The following is a 22,385-nucleotide window of genomic DNA, read 5'->3' as shown; positions in this document are numbered from 1 at the left end:
TTTTCCTGAGTAGAGGTGTTGTCTCAGTTGTGTATATGTTTTCACTGTGCCATGAATAATCACTGAACTTTTTAGCAGAGTTGTGTACCTGCTAAAACTCTGATGGTTGAAACCAAGGATTTTGAGTGCAACCTAAAAACAGTTCTCAGTTACTGTGAGTGTAATTTGGCCCTAGATAAACTGTTGTAGCTAAAAATAAGGAAATGCTATAACTAATGGATATTTTGCAAACAAAATACTGTGAGATAAAATTTAAATATATCAAACCTGTTTCCATAATGAATATATTTCAGTAGTATTTTAATTTTCATTTAACTTAATCATTTACTTGCAGTTCGTTTAGTAATAGATGAAATGGGATTTATGAAAACTCCAGATGAGGATGAAACAAGTAACCTTATATGGTGTGATTCTGCGGTTCAGCAGGAGAAGATTGCAGAGCTGCAAAATTACCAGGTGGGGATTAATCGTGACCGGTTATTGGTTTTAGGAGAGTTCTATGAATTCCATCATAATTTTACTCAGATAGGATTCTTAATGTGTGGATATATTAAGTTTCATTTCTAACTTACCTAAATAGCCTGTTTTGTTGCTGTTCAGTAGTACTGACTCTTTGCATAAAAGCCCGAGTTCCTTCCAATCTAACTTTTAACCTCTTTCCATCTTTAAGGAAGAATTAATAGGAGAAAACGCTTCCTACACAGGTGCTTTGCATTACTCTTAAAGACGAGTGACATGGAAAAATTGCACAGAGATGTCTGCCATGTGGGCTTTATTCTTTTACTTGTAGAATGTCAAGCAAACATATTAAAAAGTAGACATCAAACTAAAAAGCCAAATATACAGAATTTTAGGCAATCAACATTTTGTATAGTTTGTCAGTATAGAGTGTAACACAAAATTGGCTATAGGAAGCTAACAAGGCCATTCTTGCCAATATTTCTACAATGCTTATCTGTATGAATATAGTAAATTTAGAATACTAGAAATTGACATTGAGGGAAGATTGTAACATTGATATCTCTGTAAACATGGTTTTTTGATTTCTTAAAAAAATTTGCAATTTTCTTCTTTGCTTATTGTAGATTCTTTAATTCTATAAAGTCATTATAATCATTTAATTTTAAATATTTTACGTTAATAGTTTTTTAAGAACATTAAACTCAGGATGGATGTAATGTTATTGTAGTATAAATGAATGTATTCATTAAGTCTGTGGGAATATTAATGTTTACCTTTTTATTTTCCAGAGGATCAACCATTTTCCAGGAATGGGGGAGATCTGTAGAAAGGATTTCTTAGCAAGAAATATGACCAAGTAATCTTCATTTTCTTGTAATAGAGAAGACCTTTTCAAAGTTTGTTTTGAATGTTATAGTGCATCTTTCACAAGGTTACATTGATTTGAAATGGTATTTTGATGGAAGAGATAGAATTTTAGAGCTAGCAGATCTTAGAAGTTTCCTGGTTCTTCCTTCATTTTGTAGAGGAGGTAACAAAGAATCAGAGAAATGAAGATCTTGCACAAGTAAAACAAACAGTGAATAGCGGAGCTGGAGCAGAATCCTGGTCTCCAGAATCTGACTCTTTTCACTGCAGTTTAGCAACATAATACACTGTGTGTGTGTTCATATCATGCTTATTGAGCATCTGTGTTTTATTGAGCATCTAATGTGTGCCAGACACGAGAGTAGGTGCATTTGTGCACACACATACACACAGGCATATGTGTATGTCCCTACCCAGGTCTCTGAGATAAATATATATATACTTATCTCTGAGACCACTATTTGGAGTAACAATTCTACTGTTATGGGAAAAACTGTTCACAAGTTCTCAAGTGTTATACCAAATGAACTGCAGAATTTTTATGCAATTTATATTTTTGTGGATTAGGGTTTTTTTTTTTAGTTTAAGGAAGTTGAGTGATAATTTAAGAAAATTTTTAAAAAAGAAAACTCAAACAGAGAAAGGTTAGGAAACTTGGTATATAACTAAATATTTTTATGCATCATGTGAAAGTTTATACACTCACCCAACAAATATTTTTTGTGTGTCTGTTATAGACTAGAGACTGCTAACAGGTAAACAAGATGAATAAGGCCTAGTCCCTGCCTAGAACTCAATTTTTAGTAAGGGAGAAAGAGTGATGTACATGAATACAGTTTGATGGTGCCACAGGGGAGAGTCAGTGTATGGCAGTGACAAAGATGATGATGGAGGTTATTTCCAGGAGGGTTTGGATGGTTTTCTGGGGAATTCAAATGCAAAATGGGTATTGAAAAGTGTATAGGAGTTCACCCTTTGAGAAGAAGGCAAGGAGACTGTAGGCAAAGACGGCAGTGGGAGGAACTATATATGGAAACTTAAACCAACATAATAGGTTTAGGGGAACTTCTAAGTGGTTCCTGTGGTTTTATAGGGTGTTGGGAGGCTCATTGTGATGCTGCTGCAGGTCAATGCAAAGGCCAGGCTGCATTCACCATGTTACTAGGTTTTATTCAATCATTTCATCATTGATTCTTTAATCTCTTTAACTACTTAGCAAACATTTCTGTTTATCCTGAGAAAAATGAGAACTTTTTTAATGGCTTTGAGTAGAGAAATGAAATGTTTTCCATACTCTTGGTGGGCCTGTAGATCATGGATTCAAAGAAGGGGGAGAAAGGAGGGAGGAAGCCCTGAAGGAGGTGATGATCGTCAACATCTGATAAACCAAAGGAGGGGTAATGGGAATGGGGGAGAGTTAATGCATCTGGAAAATAGGGAAAAGAAAGAATTGACAGGACTGGAAAGCTGCTGAGATGTGTGAATCAAAGGGGAGGAGGAGAGCAGTGTCCGAGATGACTGCTAGGCTTCTGGCTTAGGAAACATGTAGGTGGGGGCAATTTACTAACACAGGGATTATAGCAAGAACAGACTTCAGAGGAAAGGGAATTCCCTCCGCAAATTTTTAGACATGTGTTTCATTGAAGTCATTTACTTTCATCTAACATTTATTAAATATCTGTTATACACTGAGCAATGTTCTGGCCTTTGGGCACATCAGGTGATCAAAATCAGACTTGTGGATTTTACAACTTTGGGTTGTAACTGTGATAAGTGCAATGAAGTAGAGTTACATAGTAGTCAATTAATGGATAGTGAAGGACTTCTGGCGGAGGGAGACATTGGAGAGTTTCCCTGAGGATGTGATGTGGAAGCTTAAATATGAATTCTGAGAGGAGTTTATTGGTGAAAATGATAGAGAACAGTTTTCTGGGCAGGAAAAAATGTATGGTCTGAGGTCATGGGAGAAAGCAGGAATAGTCAGGATACTGAAATAAAGTCAAGTGTAGCTGGAGCATAGAGACATTGATGGGAAGGAGAGATTAGCTGAAGGGTGATGGTTAGGATTATAGTCCTTATCCTAAATTCCATAGGAGAGGAGGAGTGGGGGTGAACCTGGTAGAATGACAGATTTGAATTTTGAAAAGATCATTCTACCTGCTTTGTAGAGAACAAGAAGGTTAACTGTAGACCCATTAGTAGCTATTACACATAGGCAATTTCTTATTTTTCTAAGATCCTTGGAATTTTCCTTAAGGAATAAAGAACCTTCTATTAGATGGATAGTAATGACCTACTTATATAAAAATCAAATTAATTAAATTACATTCTTAATATCAATTTAGTAAATCCATGACAGCTATGAACAGAAATCATTCCATATTTCCAAATTCCTAAGTAAGATTGCATGTCTGTTTTGAAGCTATATATTTTTACACCAAATGATTTGTGCTAGATTGCTAAATGGAATAAAGTTTTCTCTTGAATATATGTGTGCTTGGATTTTTTTCAAGTATGTATGTATGTGAAAGAATGGTATCATTCATAAATACTCTACATGGTTAGTTTAAAATATATTCTTTTAATTAAAACTTTAAATTGATCTAATTTCATATCACTGTTAAAAATATAATAAATACATTTAAAGGTATTGGACACAAAAACAAGGACATCAGCACTGTTCCTGTGTTTCCTTTAGCTTTGTGTATATGTGTATATGTGTATATGTGTGTTTTCCAACCAGTGTTAGCCTATTTTGTATTGAGATTATTTAGTTTATTGGCTTATTGTGGATTTCACAGATAGAGTTGGTAATTATTTCCCTTCTCATGGTGGAAATATAACTTTCTTATAGGGTTTTCTTGAAAGAGCACTTGAACTATGATAATCATAGGAACCTATAGCTGTGGAAGGCCATGTGGCTTCCATATGCCACACCCTAGTTTCAGAATGTCGGCCTGACCTCTGTGCACCCCATGTACTATGGTTTCATTTTAGATTTTATCAGTCTCATCTGGGGACAATATCTCTTATCTATAAGAGACTTGCTTACATTTATTAAAAGGAGCTTTTTTTTTAAATAATCAGATTTTCTTTAATAGATAATATTTGAAAATATTTCTTCTAATTTCTTCATTTTTATTGGGAATCAATATGTATAAAATGGTCAATATTGGGATTAATCAAAAGTAAGCATTTTATACCTAGTTTTATCCTTAAATTATGTATCAAATAGGCAGCCTGATGAGTAGCAAATATAAAAATATCAGGACATACATTGTAGCCGTAAAGCCACAGGTAGAAACATATGTAGTTCATGTTAAAACAAAATGAAACAAAATTTCTAGTATACTCAGAGGTTCACATGGTTTTTTTTCAGAAAAGTAGTTAAACTTCAAAAATAGTGTAGGAAAAAATGATCAAAACTGCTCCTTATGGGTGCCTCAGAGGACTCAAAGTTATCTTCAAAGATGCAACATGAACAGCACCTGGTGGTGAACTATTTCCTGCTACCCATCCTCTCATCCCAGGGGCGGAGTTAATGACTATTTCCTCATTACCTTGTCATGAATGTCTTTATTGCACTTACCACATTGTATTTTCTAGCTTATTTGTAAATTCCTTAGGGTAGAGAATATTAATTTATCTTAATATCCCTAGTGCCTAGCATATAGTGTATACTTGAATGATCTACCAATATATGAATTGGTACACAGTACAGAGAATCTTGTCCTTTTCTTTCACTGATGTATCCCCAGTATCCAGAATAATGCCCAGCACATAGTAGGTGCTTTATAGACATATGTGGAATGAATCAGTAAATGAAGAAATTGTGGGAATTTAAATCCTTGCAATAAATGCCAGTAGCACAGAGGAAGAAAATTTAGAAAAGTATGAGTAGAAATTACTTTTCATATTATCTCTAATTTACAGAATGATCAAGTCCCGGCCTCTGGATTATACCTTTGTTCCTCGAACATGGATCTTCCCTGCTGAATATACCCAATTCCAGAACTACATGAAAGAACTGAAGAAAAAAAGAAAGCAGAAAACTTTTATAGTAAAACCAGCCAATGGTGCAATGGGTCATGGGTAGGTATTTTTCACCCAGAACATGTAAAAGTTTAAAAAAAAATAGGGGGAAAAGAATAAATGTGAGCATTCACTCATGGTTGAATATGAAAAAATAATAAAATGGGTTTCTGTTGCTTTTTTTGGAACTAAATATTTATTGAGCTATTTTTTCCTGTCCCACAGACTTCAGTTCTTCAATTTAAAGATTAAATCAGATGAAAGACTTTTATAGGAGACAACAAAATAGAGAAAAAAGATGTTTTCCAATTTTTTTCTTAAACATAAAATTTGTATTTATAATAATTTTAGAGTAACTTTGGAGGATATCTACTATCAGTTGATAGTAGAGCCAAATTGACTTGGAGAAAAATATAGTAAGGTAGTTACTCTTTCAATAGCTAGACATTTAAAGAAAAATAATTATATCCTCTTTGCTTTACAAATAAGTTTTTTTCTTTATTGAGTGATTAAATTAAAAATGAGTAAAACACATTTTAAGCTAAGGTACCATGAACTAGACGTGTTAGCTGAACATAGATTATGCAACTTAATATTCCTGTGTCCTTTTGCTGCAATGTACTTTTTCAGAGAAAATATGACTGAGGCTGCTTTAATTTTTTTTATTTTTAAAGATTTTACTTACATATTTGTCATAGAGAGAGAGAGCACACTAGTTGGGGAAGCAGCAGGCTCCCCATTGAGCTGGGTCCAGATTCAGGACTTGATCCCAGGACCCCAGGATCATGACCTGAGCTGAAGGCAGACACTTAACTGAGTCACCCAGATGTCCCGAGGCTGCTTTTAATAAAAACACATATATGTTATTTTAATCTTTTGATTTATCATTTTATCATTGCTTATTGTCCTTGTCTCTTACAACAAATTTTCCTTTAAGTCTATTTTGTGTAATACTAGTATACCACTCCAGTTCTCTTTCATTACTTTCAGCATGGAGTATCTTTTCTATTTGTTCTATTTGTTCAAGTTATTTGTATCTTTGAATCTGAAGTGAATCTCTTGTAGACAGTGTGTGATTGGACCATTTTTAAAAAAATACATTCTGCCAATGCTAGTCTTAGTTGGAGAGTTAATCCATTTGTAATTATTGATAAGGAAAGACTAATTTCAGCCATTTTGCTATTTGTTTTCTGTGTCATAATATAGTTTTCATTCCTCAATTCCTCCTTTTCTACTCTCTTTTATATTAAATATTTTATTGTATGCTATTTTAATTTTCTTGTCATTTCTTTTACTATATATTTGTGAGTTTAAAATTTTTTAAATTATTTAAATTATTTTTTTTTCAGGAATAGAATTTTTTGACTCACTTACATACAGTACCCAGTGCTCATCATACATGTGTGCTGCCCTTAATACCCATCACCCATTTAGCTCATTCCCCACCCACTTCCCTCCATCAACCCTCAGTTTGTCCTCTATTTTTAAGACTCTCTTATGGTTTGCCTCCCCCTCTTTCCTTCTCTTTTTTTTCCCCCTTCCCACATGTTTATCTATTTTGTTTCCTAAATTCCCCATATGAGTGAAATCTTATGGTATTTGTCTATCCCTGACTGCCTTACTTCGCTTAGCATAATGCACTCTACCTCCATTCACATTGCTATAAATGGCAAGATTTCATTCTTTTTGATGGCTGAGTAATATTCCAGTGCACATATACACACTACATCTTTATCCATTCATCAGTTGGTAGACACTTGGGCTCTTTCCATAGTTGGCTATTGTTGATATTGCTGCTATAAATACCAGGTTGCATATACCCCCTTTAAATCTGTTTTAGAGTTTTTTTTAAAATGGTTTCCCTGGGATTATAATTAATACCTCAATTTATAACAATCTTGTTTAGATTAATATCAACTTAGTTTCAGTAGTAAAACAAAAACAAAAGAGCTCCTCATTTTGCTTCTATGTAGCTTTGTCCCTCTTTATATTATTATTGTTACAAATTACATTTTCATACATTGTGTGCCATCAACATAGATTTATAATTACTGTTTAATGCAATTGTATTTTACATAAAATAGGAAAAAAGAATTACAAGCCTAAACTACATTAATAGTGACTTTCATATCTACTTATGTAGTGACCTTTATCAGGTATTTTTTATTTATTTGTGTGGATTTGAGTTACTGCCTAGTGTCTTTTCATTTCAGTCAGAAGAATTCTCTTCAGCATTTCTTATAGGCCAACTATATTATTAACAAGCTATCAGTTTTTATCTGGGAATATCTTAATTTCTTCTTCAATTTTGAATACTTTTGCCAGATATAGAATTATTGGTTAACAGGTTATTTCATTTTATTCTATTTTTTCCTGTCTTTCTGTCAACACTTTGAATATGTCATCTTACTGCCTCTAGTCTCCATTGTTTCTGTTGAGAAATCAGCTATTTATCTTATTGAGGATCAATAGAGTGTGATAAGTAGCGTTAGTCTTGCTTTGAAGATTCTGTCTTGGCTTTTGATAGTTTTATTATAATATGTCTCAGTGTGGATGTCTTTGAATTTATCCTATTTGGAGTTAATTGGGTTCTTTGGATATGTAGTTAATGTTTTTCATCAATTTGGGAAGTTTGCAGCCATTAATTCTTTAAATATTCTTTCTGTCCCTTTCTCTCTCTCCTCTTCTTTTGAGATTCCTATTATGTAAATGTTGATATTCTTGATGGTGTCCCATAGAACTCTTAACCTCTGTTCATTTTTCTTCATTCTTTTTTCTTCCCGTTCCTCAGACCTAGTCAGTCTCAATTGATCTACCTTTAAGTTCATTAATTCTTTTTTCTGGCTTCTTGTATCTTATGTTTGCCTTGCTAATGAATTTTTTTTGTTTCAGTTATTGTTATTTTTTAACTCCAGAATTTCAGTTTGGTTCCCTCCACTCTTCCTTAAAAACAAAAACAACAAAAACAAAAAACCCAAAAACCCAAAAACAAACAAACAAAAACTTCTATCTCTATTGACATTCTCTATTTGGTGAGATATTCTTCTTGTGGTTTCCTTAAGTTCTCTCCATATGGTTTTCTTTAACCCTTTGAACAGATTTAAAATAGTTGATCTAAATAATTGATTGTCTAGTAAGCCCAATGTCTGTCTTTCTATTAATTGGTAACTTTCCTGTGTATGGGCCATACTTTAATTTTCTTCGCATGACTCATAGTTTTTTGTTGGAAATCAGACATTTTGAATGTTATAATGTAGCAACGCAGGAAATCGGATTCTCCCCCCTGAAAGGTTTTTTGTTGCTGCTTGTTATGGTTGCTCTTTATTTGTTTAGTTATCTTTCTGAAATAATTTTGTGAAGTCTGTATTTTTTGTTGAGTATAGAACTGAAGTTCCTGTTCTTTTGCGTGGGCGCTTAGCTTGTAAGTGGACAGACATCTCCTCAAACATTTGCAACCAACAAAACAAAACAAAATGAAATAAACCAAGAAAACCTCCCCCAAACCTAAACTCCCAGTCCTTGCAGAAGGGATGTATATGTATGTTGAAATATGCCTTCAGCATTCAAGTAGGCAGTTTAAAACTCTGCCCTGGTCTTCATTTCATGCTTGTGCAGAGCCTGATGGTTAACCAGAGGTAAGAGCTTAGGGCCTTTCAAGTCTTTCCTGAGCATGCACTTGGCCTTGGGCATGCATATGGTGTTCTAGATTCCCAGAAATATGTCTGAGCTTTTCAAAGCTTTTATTCCCCAAAGATTCTCATACTTTAGTTTTTCTTTCCAATATTTTTAGTTAGTATATTGTTTTCTCCAACATTTATTGGTTGTCATAGGCAGCAGGAACTAATGCATTTGTCTTCAAATGTTTTCAACAATGCCCCCTGCCCTCCCCCCCACCTCCAGTCCCCAACAAGTAGCTGCCTCAACTACATTAGGAGAGTTCCTAATTAGGCAAGATAAAAGCTGTCCTTGAGTTCCTTCAGGGAGCCATCAGATAGGTAAAACAACAGTAACAAGAGAAATAAAACTACTACAAGAATAAGGTCTATTCTGCTCATTTTATATAGATTCAGCTTTTTTTTTTTTTTTTTTAAATTAAGTGCTCTTTGGTTGTTATAAGCTTTTGGTCAGTTTCTAGTTTTCCAAAAAAGTTGATTCTGACTATCTTTTGGCTGCTTATTGCTTTTGTGGAGGGACAGACTCTGGGATTCCCTACTCCACCATTTTCCTCTTGAGTATTACCTGTAATTTTGTAAATATCTTGACCCCATATCAAATTAGTCTTTTAATTCTTTTTTTTTTTTAAACTTAGAATTTCTTTGATAAGAAATGGTGACAAACTTCCATCTCAGGATCATTTGATTGTTCAAGAATACATTGAAAAACCTTTTCTAATGGAAGGTTACAAGTTTGATTTACGGATTTATATTCTGGTGACATCATGTGATCCGCTGAAAATATTTCTCTACCATGATGGACTTGTGCGAATGGGAACAGAGAAATACATTCCACCTAATGAGTCTAATTTGGTAAGTGATACCAGACAGAATCTATGGTTTTATTCATTTGTTCAACTTGTTCTTAGAGTATGAACTGTATGTAAAGATTCTATGAATCTGGGACGCCTGGGTGGCTCAGTTGGTTGGACGACTGCCTTCGGCTCAGGGCGTGATCCTGCAGTCCCGGGATCGAGTCCCACATCAGGCTCCCAGCTCCATGCAGAGTCTGCTTCTCCCTCTGACCTTCTCCTAGCTCATGCTCTCTCTCACTGTCTCTCTCTCTCAAATAAATAAATAAAATCTTTAAAAAAAAAAAAGATTCTATGAATCAAAGTACCCCTTATCAGGTTTTTATAGTTAGAATTGTGTACATAAACAAGACTTCTTCTCATTTATAGAACAGCTTTTTGAAAATTAGAAAGATAAAAAGGTGTCTCCTCCAGCAGGCTAATTAGGAGAGGGCCCTCCTTATGGGTGCTGTCTGCAAGCACAAGGCTGGATTTCAAAGCACATGTGTATGTAGTGGCCTTGCATAGGAATGACATGTACACATGTATATACAATAACCCTATATAGAAATGGATTTCAAAACACATGTGTGGATGCTTTGGCCCTGGATAGAAATGATTTATTTAGAAATATAAATAGAAATAATATCTCATTGAGAAGTATAGACAGAGTATCATGGAGTTGAGTAGAAGGATAGTTTATGTTTAGCTTTTCATGGAGGAAGTGGTATTTGAGCAAGCTTTATATCACAGGTTAGGGTTTAACAAGTAAGATGTGGGAGAAAGTATATGAAACAAAGAAAGTGAGAGTTATCAGAAAGTAGAGTTATTAACTTGTCATTTTGCACAAAAGAAAAGATGGTAAATTTATGCTGACCAAATGTAAATTAGAGACATAAACTGGTAGTCTCAGTGTGCATTTTAAAATCTATTAAATGGAGCTTTCTATAGATATTTTTCCATTAAGATTTCCTTTGTATAGGCATAACACATTGATGGAAGTCAAAATAGCAGTTTATGGTTTATGAAGGTCAAACTGTAATTTATTATCATAATTTATCATGAAAGTCACAAATTTTATTATCCATACTTAAAAATTTAGTTAACCTCTACCCTATTTTTGGACCTACTAATTATAGTAAAAATTATAATTATCATTTCCCATTTTGTCAAAAGCCTGGTTATTGTTCTCCTCCAATGTTATGCACACAATTAACTGCACTGAAAGTCATATTTTAAAAATTACATACTGACTGATCATAAACGTTGCTATGTTCAATTAATGAAAAATGTTGTAAACCTGGCGAAGGAAGAATAAGAGAACTGTAAATTTTTCACTGGAAAGGAAGATAAAGGAAAGAATCATCTCTTTAAAGGTCATAAGGTGTGAATATATTCAATCACCAAGTAATATTTGCACTCTACTGCATTCTAGGCATTGTGCTGGTTTTGGAAAAACAGTGACCAAGACAGATACAGTGCTTGACCTCTCAAAAGCAACAGTCTAGTGGGGAGGCAGAAAATAAAATAAGCAATTATAATACCTGATGGTAAGTGTAATGGTCTACGACACTGAGGGTGCTAAGGCAGTGCATAGCAAGGGCACTAACGCAGCTGGAGAGAAAGTTTAGAGAGGGAGATTGTTAAGAGAAATATGAATAATGAAGGGCTAGCCAGGTTGGGGGCAGGGTGGGGTGGGGTGGAAGTTCATAGAGAAAAATGGCCCAGAGGTATGGTGTGTCTGGGGAAAGCACTCATGTTCAGTGTGTCTCAATACAGATCGCGACGGGGTGGGTGTTCAGAGATGAGGATGAAGAGCCTACAGAACAGATCTTTCAGGACTTTTTAGGCCATGTCTAGGATTTTGGAATTTAACCTAAGAAGAAGGGAAGCGTTGAAAAATTTTAAAGAAGGAAAGAAGGAGTGAGATTTTTATCTTAAAAAGTGACTTGGTCTATCTGTGGGGAATCTGAGAGATGGATGTAGAGGTAGATGGATGGGAGAGGTGAGGGTATGGGAGAAGCTGTTTTCTAGTCTAACCACCTGTGAGGGGAAAGATGGCCTTATCTGAAGTAGTAGCAGAAGGACTATACTAACAGTAAGAATATAGATTTAAGATATATTTATGATAATGTGGATAACATTGATGTACTGACAGGTTAGATTTGTAGAACAGGAGGAAAAGGGAGAGAGAAATTAAGGATAAAACTCAAGAATTGTGGCATGGGTCAATTGGATGGATGATGTATGATTCACCGTGGTAAGAAATATAGGGGCTATTAAAGGTCTTGCCGGAAGCCAGTGTGTTTGGTTTGAATGCCTGCACAGCCTCCAAATGGATCTAGGCTATAAGCATTGAGATGTGTAGCATAAATGTAGAGTTCAGAAGAGGGAACCAAGCTATAGGCCTAATTTGAGACCTGTCAGCTCTTAGCTTATAATTAAAATAATTGGTGTGAATAATACATTGTAAGGTAGATAGTCATGTTTTGAGAAAAAAGAGTAATAAGAACTTGTAAGCTCATTTAGGTAATAAAGTGATTTATTTTAATATCTTAAATTATGTCTATGTGATTTGCTTAAATACACTAGATTAGGAAATCATAAAGAAAGTATGGTAGTCAGGAAATGTAACCTCAAGGTCTCACTTTGCCAATTGCTTTTGATCATGTAATCTTGTGGCTTTGGTTCACATGTAAAAAGAATGATCTCCTATATAAGTGTCAGTGTTCCTAATAGGTCTCTAAAATTTAAAAGTTCACCTTTTTCAACTCCATGATCAAATTCCTAGATTAAGATATGAAAGAGTAAAAAGAAAATATATATATATAGAATTTTAAGTTTTGTGTAAAGTGAGATTCCAATTATGTAAAATGTAAGCTTAAGAAAAAAAGGCTGGAAAAAATAAATCAATGCTTCTCACTGGCTTACTGTTGTGTATTTGTTTCGTCCTATTTCCAGTTTTTAAAATAGCATGTATTTTGTGAAGAGCTGTGTGTATTTCTAAGAATTAAATATTGGTAAACTGCATATAAGGAGATCATAAGACAGAGAATTTCAGGCATTGAAATATAATAACCATTTATTTTGCTACCAATATAACATTTTGCTGGTTCTTGAAAAGTTTTGTATATCCCAATTCACTGTATTGAGCCTACATGCTAAAAAATGGGGTGGAGAATAGTTTTATCCTTTTCATTCCTTGCAAGTTACTATTTGGTTTATAGCTGTCTTCGCTGCTTATGGCCAATGTCCAACTGGCAATGAACTACTTAGAAGGGGGTTTTTGTTGAGGTGGATATGAAACTAGAATTTCCGATCCTACTTACAAAGATACTGTTTTTTTTTTTTTGTTTTGTTTTGTTTTTTTTTAAGATTTTATTTATTTAAATAAATAAAAGAGAGGGAGAGCATGAGAGGAGAGAGGTCAGCAGGAGAAGCAGACTCCTTACCGAGCAGGGAGCCTGATGTGGGACTTGATCCCAAGACTCCAGGATCATGACCTGAGCCAAAGGCAGTCACTTAACCAACTGAGTCACCCAGGTGCCCCAAAGATCCTGTTTTAAGAAAAATGCACAGTTCCATTTTTTACTCACTTTTTCACTAGGATAGCTGGAGTTTTTATTACTGCTATTATTATTTATTTCAAGAAATTCTTGCCAAATGGAGAACCCCTCAAGAATTATTTTCTAACTTTTTAAAATTGAAAAATGATTTATATTTTGGCAACTAGGAAATTCTATAGTTCTATTAATTTCCTTTTTCTTCAGGTCAAACACTTACAGTTAGATAAGCATAAGATTTATGCTTTCTTTTAAATATCACTTAATTTAAAGCTTTTTCCTAAGTTTCATTAGGGTAGGGACTGTATCTTTCTTGTTAATCTGTGTATCCACAGTGCCCAGTACCAGTTCCTGCAGATAGTAAGTAGGTGCTCCATAAATACTGTTTAATGAATGAAGAAATAAATTCCTTTTTTAAAATTTAAAGATTTTTGTTTATTTCACAGAGAGAAAGACAGTGAGGGAGGGAATACAAGCAGGGGGAGTGGGAGAAGGAGAAGCAGGTTTCCTGCTGAGCCGGAAGCCCAATGTGGGGCTCTATCCCAGGACCCTGGGATCAGGACCTGAGCCACCCAGGTGCCCCAGAATGAAAAAATAAATTCTTAATTAGTGATGGGCACTTGGGTTAGTAAACAACATGTAGCTCAAATGATCACTTCTGCACACTCGTTTCAAAGATTATATACTGTAGACCTAAGTAACTGCAGTGAAAATAAAATATGATACAAATATACTTGGTTATTAACAAGCCTAAATAATAATCATGTACATGAAGTATATATTCATTGTGATGCAACATTGCTCTCTAAAGTAACTCCTGGGAATAGGCTCATGAAGGTAGAAGATACAGATTTGATGAATGTTTATACTAGATTGATAAGGAATCATTAGATATATATTAGTTGACAATGACAAAAGGATGAAAATTTTGGATTCTTTTTCAAGTTAATTGAGGATAACGGTAAGAACAAATATAAAAGTGTAAAGAGGCTAAGGCATAACAGCTCCAGTAAGGAGTACTGTTAATTTACTGTTAATCATTTAGGCTCTGTACAGCCTTGTGTGCTGCTTCTGTTTGCTGATTCCAAGTGCGCTCTGTCTCGTGAATGAGTTCCGGTGACCTCCTAGTTCCTATACAAGGCAGAGGTTGTGTTTGGTAGTCCTGCCTTTTGATTCATGCTACTTACTTGAGATTTCATTTTTTATTTTTCTTTGAAAAAACACAGAATGCTCTCTTAGAAAATTCTCTTCCCAAAACAAATATAGGTGAGAACTATCAGTAAAAACATTAAAAACAAATTAACAAAAACAAACTGTTTTTCTTGCTTAGCAGTGTGTAATTTCAGTTTCATATAATTATTTTAATGCTTTTAATGGTAGATATATTTTGAATAATATATAAAGTAACTTAGTAGATGACTACATTTGTAATCCTTTTATTAGAAATGTGCCATTGTATTTAATTTGAAAATTATCTAAATCATCATGGAATTGTTGATCTGTATATTTTAAAACTTTAAAATTGTCTTTCATCTTTGGTTGCTTTATGGTCTGTGAAACTCACAGTTCTAGAGTTTCATAGCTGATGACAACTTTGGTTTTACTTGTTACAGACCCAGTTGTACATGCATCTAACAAACTACTCTGTGAACAAGCACAATGAGCGTTTTGAAAGGGATGAGACGGAAAACAAAGGCAGCAAACGTTCCATCAAGTGGTTTACAGAATTCCTACAAGCAAATCAACATGATGTTGCTAAGTTTTGGAGTGATATTTCAGTAAGATTATACCATTTTCACAATTATAACTGTCTTTCTTCAGATTAATTTAAAGGATCATCACTATTTTATTCTTTATAAAAAAATTTTTTTAAAGATTTTATTTATTTATTTGACAGAGATCACAAGTAGGCAGAGAGGCAGGCAGAGAGAGAGAGTGAGGAGGAAGCAGGCTCCCTGCTAAGCCAAGATCCTGATGCGTGGCTTGATCTCAGGACCCTGGGATCATGACCTGAGCCGAAGGCAGAGTCTTTAACCCACTGAGCCACCCAGGCATCCCATCATCAGCATTTTAAGTAAAGAACAGATTACATTAGATTGGGCAGATAAACTATTTTCATGAGGGAAGTGAGAATTGTGACAGACCTTGATAAATGCTATTTCTATTGCTAGGGATTGGAGAGAGGGAGTTTTAGGTGCAAATAAAAGCATAAGTAAAGGTATAGATGTATGAAAATAGTGGTAAGTGGCCCAGGTTGACACATATGGTATTTTGGGAATTTTGTGGGGACTTATGGCTGAAAGGACATGTGGAGGCAAAATTTTAGGTCTGAAAATCAAGGCTTAACTTGATAGGCAGTAAGGATTCATTCCTTCCAGATTTTAAGGGAGGAGAGTAGTAAGGCCAATGACTGTGAATTTAAAAGGTAAATCTGAATATTGGTGTAGTACAGACCAAGAGTAGGTAGAGGAAGGCACCTAGAGATAGTTTATGTGAAAAGAATGGCCTGAAATTAACCACAGTAGAAGAGGGGACAGTGAGGTCAGCACTGACATTAACTGAATGTCCAAAATCAGGGAGAAGTAGTCAGACATTCCTTTGCAGTTTTAAGGAGGAATTATAGGGAGAATGGGCGTGGCTTTATCTGAAATAGAGTAGAAAGGAATTTATTTTGAGACAATCTAGAGTTTAGTTTTGTAGGTGAGGGAAAAGAGTTCTCTTCATTACTTTCATTCAGTCATTCTGTAAACACTTAATGAACCCATAATACACACTTGTTTCTGGCTGATAATCTGAAGATTTATGAGATACAGCTCTAATCCTTAAAAAACTTGGGAGTTTGGTAGGAAAGACCCACATAGAAGTTGTTAATAAAGTGTAATTTAACACATACAACAACAGAGCCATGCACTGGATTCTGTGGGAATGTAGAGGAAGACCAGATAGTAGCTTTCTGTGGGTGGGCATTGGAGAAGGGCTTTCTGGAGGCACTGACACCTGCACTAAACTGTTAAAAGGTCATGAGGCTCTGATAATGAGTTCCAGTAGAGACTTGTTGAACTTAAAATGTTTTCTCAGGTAGAAAGATCAAGCAGGCAGTTCGAAGTGTAGGTTTGGGGTGTGATTGATACTTAAAGCCATGGCAGTGGGTGGCATTGCAAATGGTAATAAAGAGAATAAAGGAGGCAGATCTGAGATGATAACCTCAGTGAAACTGACCCTTTATTAATCCCAGCAGAGGTATCACAATGGTATTCAAAGTTAGAAGAGGACTTAATATGAGAGGGCTATGCAGTATGGTTTAGCTTGCCTTTGGGGACAAATACTATAGAATTTAAATAAATCTATCATGGAAAATGGACATGAAAGTTCATAGTTAATTTGGTTCTCTTAAGAAAATCAGAAAAATCAGCATCATTGTATTTATTTTTTTGTTGTTTTGTGGGTTGATATTTTTTACACTGTATTTTCTGTATCACAGAACATAAATCCAGAGACCCTTGGGTGTCAGACAAGTAAAAAGGAGTGAAATGGTCTGCAAAGAAGTAAATAGGGTGTTTACCATGGTGATTTGAAAAGCATAAGACATCTGAAGGGGGGGACACTACTCAGCACCAGCCTTTTGGTGCTACCTGGTATTCTGGGCCCAGTGTGACTCATTCTTCTAATTTGCCAGTGAAAACTCTTACGTCTCTTGATTTGTAAATATTGGCAACACATTCAAAACCTTTTAGAAATTCGGGGCTCCAGCATAAATGTTTGTCCACTGAATTTGGTAAGAAGCTCACCAACTTGTTAACTTTCTACTCTATTGTCCTGATAACCTAAATACATCCAAACAAGAATTTTGAGTACAATAATGCTGTGTTTATTTATCTACTTATTTATTCTACCAATGCCAATTTTACAGAAATTCAGAAAAATATTTTAATAATAATAGTTTATTATCATAAATATCATAGATATCTGTTTAAGATGAGTTAATGAAATAATATAAAAACAGGAGGAGGTAAAGAGTGTCAATCAGTAAATTTTTTTTTAAAAGATTTTATTTATTTATTTGACAGATAGAGATCACAAGTAGGCAGAGAGGCAGGTGCGGGGGGAAGCAGGACCCTGGGATCATGACCTGAGCCGAAGGCAGAGGCTTTAACCCACTGAGCCACCCAGGCGCCCCCAATCAGTAAATTTTTATCTTAATGTTATAGTTTGCAAATTTCATGAATTTAACTTAGGACTTTTTTCCCTAATGACCTTTTTTTTTTAGTGGGGTACTTTCTCTAAAAAGTGACTGTGTATGAAAACTGACATACAATAGTACCTCATATGTAGCACAGAGATATATACTTTTGTGCAGGTCAAGAATGAATAAGAAATCACTAGAAAATCAAGCCACAGAAATTACAACCATTGTAATCACTCATAAAACCATCCTTACTGAATGCTTTTTATATATTTACATACATGTACAAATCTATAAATCATATTTCAAAGCAAGGCCGCTATGTTGGAAATTCTCAAAAGCATTAGTGGAATTTGATTCATGTTTGGTTATGTTACTCCTGATTTTCACATATATCTGCAGTCTTGCCTTTGCATTCCTTACAAATGTGTGTTTTATGTAGAAAAAACACAGATTTGTAATTCAGGGTTTATTACTAGTCACTCTCCCCACCCTGCGTGAGTTGTTTGAGCAGATACTTAATTAGCCAAGATTTTAACTTTTTTCCCTTTATTCTCCAGTGACTTCACTAATATATCCAAAGACTTATATGAAATGGTTTTTTGGCTTTTGTCTTTATATCCTTTAGGGTTACTGTTAATTTTTTATTTTGATGAAAATTTTGTAAAACCACCTCTCATGCCATCTCTGATACTTACCTCAAATATGATCTGGATTGGGGTTCTGGGTAACAGCAAAGTTAATTTCTGTTTCTCATTTTTTTCTCTCATACAGTGAAAACTGCTGCCACCAGGTAGTAGAATGTTTCTGACCTGACACAGGAGGTGGGGTTTGGGAGGAATGATAGAATAACTATAATAATAGTAGTAGTTAACACTTATTGAAGGTTTACTGTGTTCTAGGCACTATGCTGAGAGTTTTACATGGAGTCTCATTCTGTCCTAACATCAGTCTTTTGCAGTATGTATTACTACTACTTCCCCTTTATCTTGGGGAAAGTGAGACTCACAAAGTTAAAGCAACGTAACTGAGGTACATCTAGCAAGAAGCAAAGCCAAGAATAAACCCAGAAAGCCTGATTTTAGAGCTAAGTTCTTAACTGCCTTGCTAAATTGCCTATACCTGTAGAGAGGGACTTAGAAAGACATATATTCTAAGCCAAAAACCCCTGCAAGACAGCTTTTCCGCAGTCCGTAACTTATTCTTAAACTTCAGGAAACCAACTTTTTGTTTTATGAGCATTCATAACTCACTCTAGTAGTGTTGTGTGTCCTCGCAGAAAGTGTTGATAGCTATTTCTGTAATCGGCGGGACTCTCTTCTCAGGTAAACCTTATGAACTGCAAAATCACTACCACATAAAGGAGCCCACCGCTCCTAGATTCTATCCCACCTTTCCAGCTTTTGTCTAAGTGGAAGTTCTATGCTGTCTGTGAAATAGTTTATCCTCCTTGTAGTTTTTCTTCCCTGCCACTCCTAAACCCTTCTGCATGGTTTCTGAGAAGGCTAATGTATGATCTTAGCCTTATTTATTTAACAGATAGAAGCCACATTTATCAACTTCTTTACTTACTCATAACTATTTTGAGCATCTCCTAAATGGCAGGCACTAACATAGGCACAAGGCCATGGCTCTCAACAAAAAAAGGAAAAGATGTGCTGATTCTGTAGTGTGCGAAGTGGTGCAGGAAGGGATGACAGTGGCTACTGTCGACTCCAGCATCGGGGAAGTCTCTCTGAATATCAAGGCTGGGCATGGGACTATCAGGAGGGGTGTTCCAGAAAGAGGAACCAGTTATGGCCAGGGGCCCTGAGCGGGCAAGCCTGCATGGGGTGTAGTGAGCAGGGCAGGGGTGGCATGAAGTGGAATCAGAGCAGTGGCCAGGGCCACATGGCATAGAGCTTTGGGAATTTGACCAGGGCGCTGTTTGTAGGTCCAGGCCTTATTTTCAGATATGCAAACTTTTCTGAAAGACATTTTCACCTTTTTTTTTTTTTCTTTAAATCATTATACGTGCAGGAGTTGGTTGTAAAGACTTTGATTGTAGCAGAGCCTCATGTCCTGCATGCGTATCGAATGTGCAGACCCGGTCAACCTCCAGGAAGTGAAAGTGTCTGTTTCGAAGTCCTGGGATTCGATATTTTGTTGGACAGAAAACTAAAGCCATGGCTTCTGGAGGTAAGGCATTTCTTTTAAGAAGAAAGGGAAGTTACTACTGTCCTTGTGCATGCAAACAAATGTTTTTTAAATGTGTACTTGGCACAGCTGGCTCGCTAACTGGGCAGAAAGAGGCTTGAATGGAGCATGTGGGAGGAAGAGAACAAAATTTCAGAGAATAGAACAGATCCAGGAATGGGCCAGTATGTGCTTGATACTACTTTTCCTAAACGAATGTCGAGTGAATTTCTAGGCCAGGAATTTTGAATATATGCATGGATCTGCTTTTACTGATTTGTTATCTACTTTCTCCACTATTTTCCCAGCCTCACGGCCTCTACCATTTCATGACTTCTGGGTGTTGTCTTTCCTCTGTGTGGGTGGCTGGGCTCCAGGACCACAGCCATTCAAACTCTCCAAGAAGAGAGAGGCTCCATTGGTTCATTAATCAGTATTCAGTACCTCATACCCCAGCTGGCATGGATTCTCCCTTAAGGCCATATAATACGCCTGGGGCTCCACTCATACCCAGCCTGTTAACTGTGTTCCTTTGGGTTTGCTGCCAGTCCCTGCTATGGTCAGAGTCATCATTACTTTTCTCCTATTATAAAAGGTCACTTAATATTAGGAAAAGATGAGATGATATAAGGGAAAAATAAGAATAGTCTCTGTTTAAGATTTTTGTGTGTTTCCTTCCAGTCATATTTATGTTACATCAAAAAAAAAAAAAAAACAAAACCTAAACTTAGAAGTTATGTGTGTACTAACCAATTCAGCAACTCCTTCTCAGACCCCAGATCTGGAGTCACAGAGTGCATGGGCACAGAACACTGTGCTTAGGAAACTTTACCAGGAAAACAGCACATACCTAACGCCAGTGTTGATTAGATTAGTTACACTGTGGGACATACTGCTGTAGAAGACACAGTCACCAAGAACCTTTCATTTTAAGCTGATCAACTCTTTTTTTTGGTAATGATTTTGAAGTTGGAAGTTCCATCTGTAACTTGAAAAAGCAAATTGAATGAGTGATAGATAATCAAGAGATTCAAAGTATATCTTCAAGAAAGTGCACTTTCCCAGCTTGAGGGAGTATGGTGTGTGTGTGTGTGTGTGTGTGTGTGTGTGTGTGTGTATGTGTGTGTGTATTCATTCTCCTATGTTCCAGGAATGTATCTTATGTTTCCAATCAACTATAGGTGTCAGATGTTCAAATTTTGCTCTTGCCTGGGTCCTCAAAATAAGATAAATGTGAGGAATTTTGCTTGTCTTTTTGCTTCCTTCACTACACATATATGAAAGCACTTGACTTTACATCTTACTAGGGCCTGACATTTTCCTCCTTAGGTTTCCTACTTTGTCTGCAATTTTCCTTTCCTGTTCTTAACTATAGATCCATTTTTCCTGCTCCTGCTGCTTGTCCTTTGTCTTTGGTGGGGTGGGGAAGACGTGACGGCATGTGCATGAAGTGGAGCTGAAAGTATATTGGGGAATAATGACTGCAGATGATTAGTTGACCTGGTTTTAAAAGCATTTGTCTGATGAGCTTTGTATGAGTTTGGCATATCAGAATTGACTGAATGGTTGAATTTTGTATTTTTTTAAAGGCTCAAAACACCATCTTTTGCATTAATGTTTCTTCATAGTTTATTCTCTTCATCATGTCCAGATCAATAACCATTAAAAAAGCTCGACAATAATCAAGAACTAAATAACATTATTTGCATTAACATATTTTCATTTTTGATTCATTTCTTCATTTCCAGATCAGTCAGAACCATTACAGAAACTTCACAGTAACCAACAGCTATGGATAATGAAAGATTTGTTATATTAAAATAATTAAAGGAATCTTATTTAGATCTTGCTTCTTTGTGTTTTCTCCCAGCTGCAATTGTAGTGGTTCTAACATATGTTGTTAAAAACCTTTTGGCACCATCAAGTGGAATAAGATAGAAGGTGCATCTGAGAATATGATAACTTTTAGTTAACTGGAATAATTGCAGGTAATGATTCATAGTGGCAAAATTGCAGAAGTTTTCAAGCACAGAAACATTTTTTGGGGGGAAATATGGAAATTGGGTAGGATAGGAATAACCTGTTGATACTTTAATTACCCATGAATTAATTTCAACAAGTCCTTGTGTCAGGGCATGGTGATCCAAGAAGACAGAATACTTGGTTAAGTATACCTGGTCTAGTGGGGACTCAGATATGTGTCTTTTTTTTTTTTTTTAAAGATTTTATTTATTTATTTGACAGAGATCACACGTAGACAGAGAGGCAGGCAGAGAGAGAGAGAGGGAAGCAGGCTCCCTGCTGAGCAGAGAGCCTGATTCGGGACTCAATCCCAGGACCCTGAGATCATGACCTGAGCCGAAGGCAGTGGTTTAACCCACTGAACCACCCAGGCACCCTCAGATATGTGTCTTACAATAATAGTTATGAGTGAAAGTAGGGAACAGGGTACCAGCACAAACAATAGAGTGATTAATCTCTCTGTGTACATATGTTTATTTGATAGTTAAGAAAATCTTTGCAGAGGAGGGAACACCTGAGCAGAGTGCTTAGGGCTGTGGAAGGTGCAGTGGGGACTGGGGGTTAGGAAAAATGGGGG

The 22,385-nt window shown here is 35.7% G+C and overlaps 1 protein-coding gene across 2 annotated transcripts in view; it reads left to right on the top strand.

The window, feature by feature from the left end:
- Positions 1-22,385, top strand: part of TTLL7 (tubulin tyrosine ligase like 7) — a 152,392-nt gene that overhangs the window by 65,011 nt on the left and 64,996 nt on the right. For both annotated transcript variants that reach the window (XM_044238571.1, XM_044238572.1), the window contains exons 4-9: positions 335-456; positions 1,251-1,318; positions 5,263-5,421; positions 9,671-9,887; positions 15,042-15,206; positions 19,631-19,789. In XM_044238571.1, the coding sequence (XP_044094506.1) occupies positions 335-456; positions 1,251-1,318; positions 5,263-5,421; positions 9,671-9,887; positions 15,042-15,206; positions 19,631-19,789 (890 nt within the window). The remainder of the gene's footprint in view (positions 1-334; positions 457-1,250; positions 1,319-5,262; positions 5,422-9,670; positions 9,888-15,041; positions 15,207-19,630; positions 19,790-22,385) is intronic.

Source organism: Neovison vison, chromosome 2 (genome assembly GCF_020171115.1).
Source record: "Neovison vison isolate M4711 chromosome 2, ASM_NN_V1, whole genome shotgun sequence".
NCBI lineage: Eukaryota > Metazoa > Chordata > Mammalia > Carnivora > Mustelidae > Neogale > Neogale vison.
This window is presented reverse-complemented; position numbering and strand designations above follow the sequence as displayed.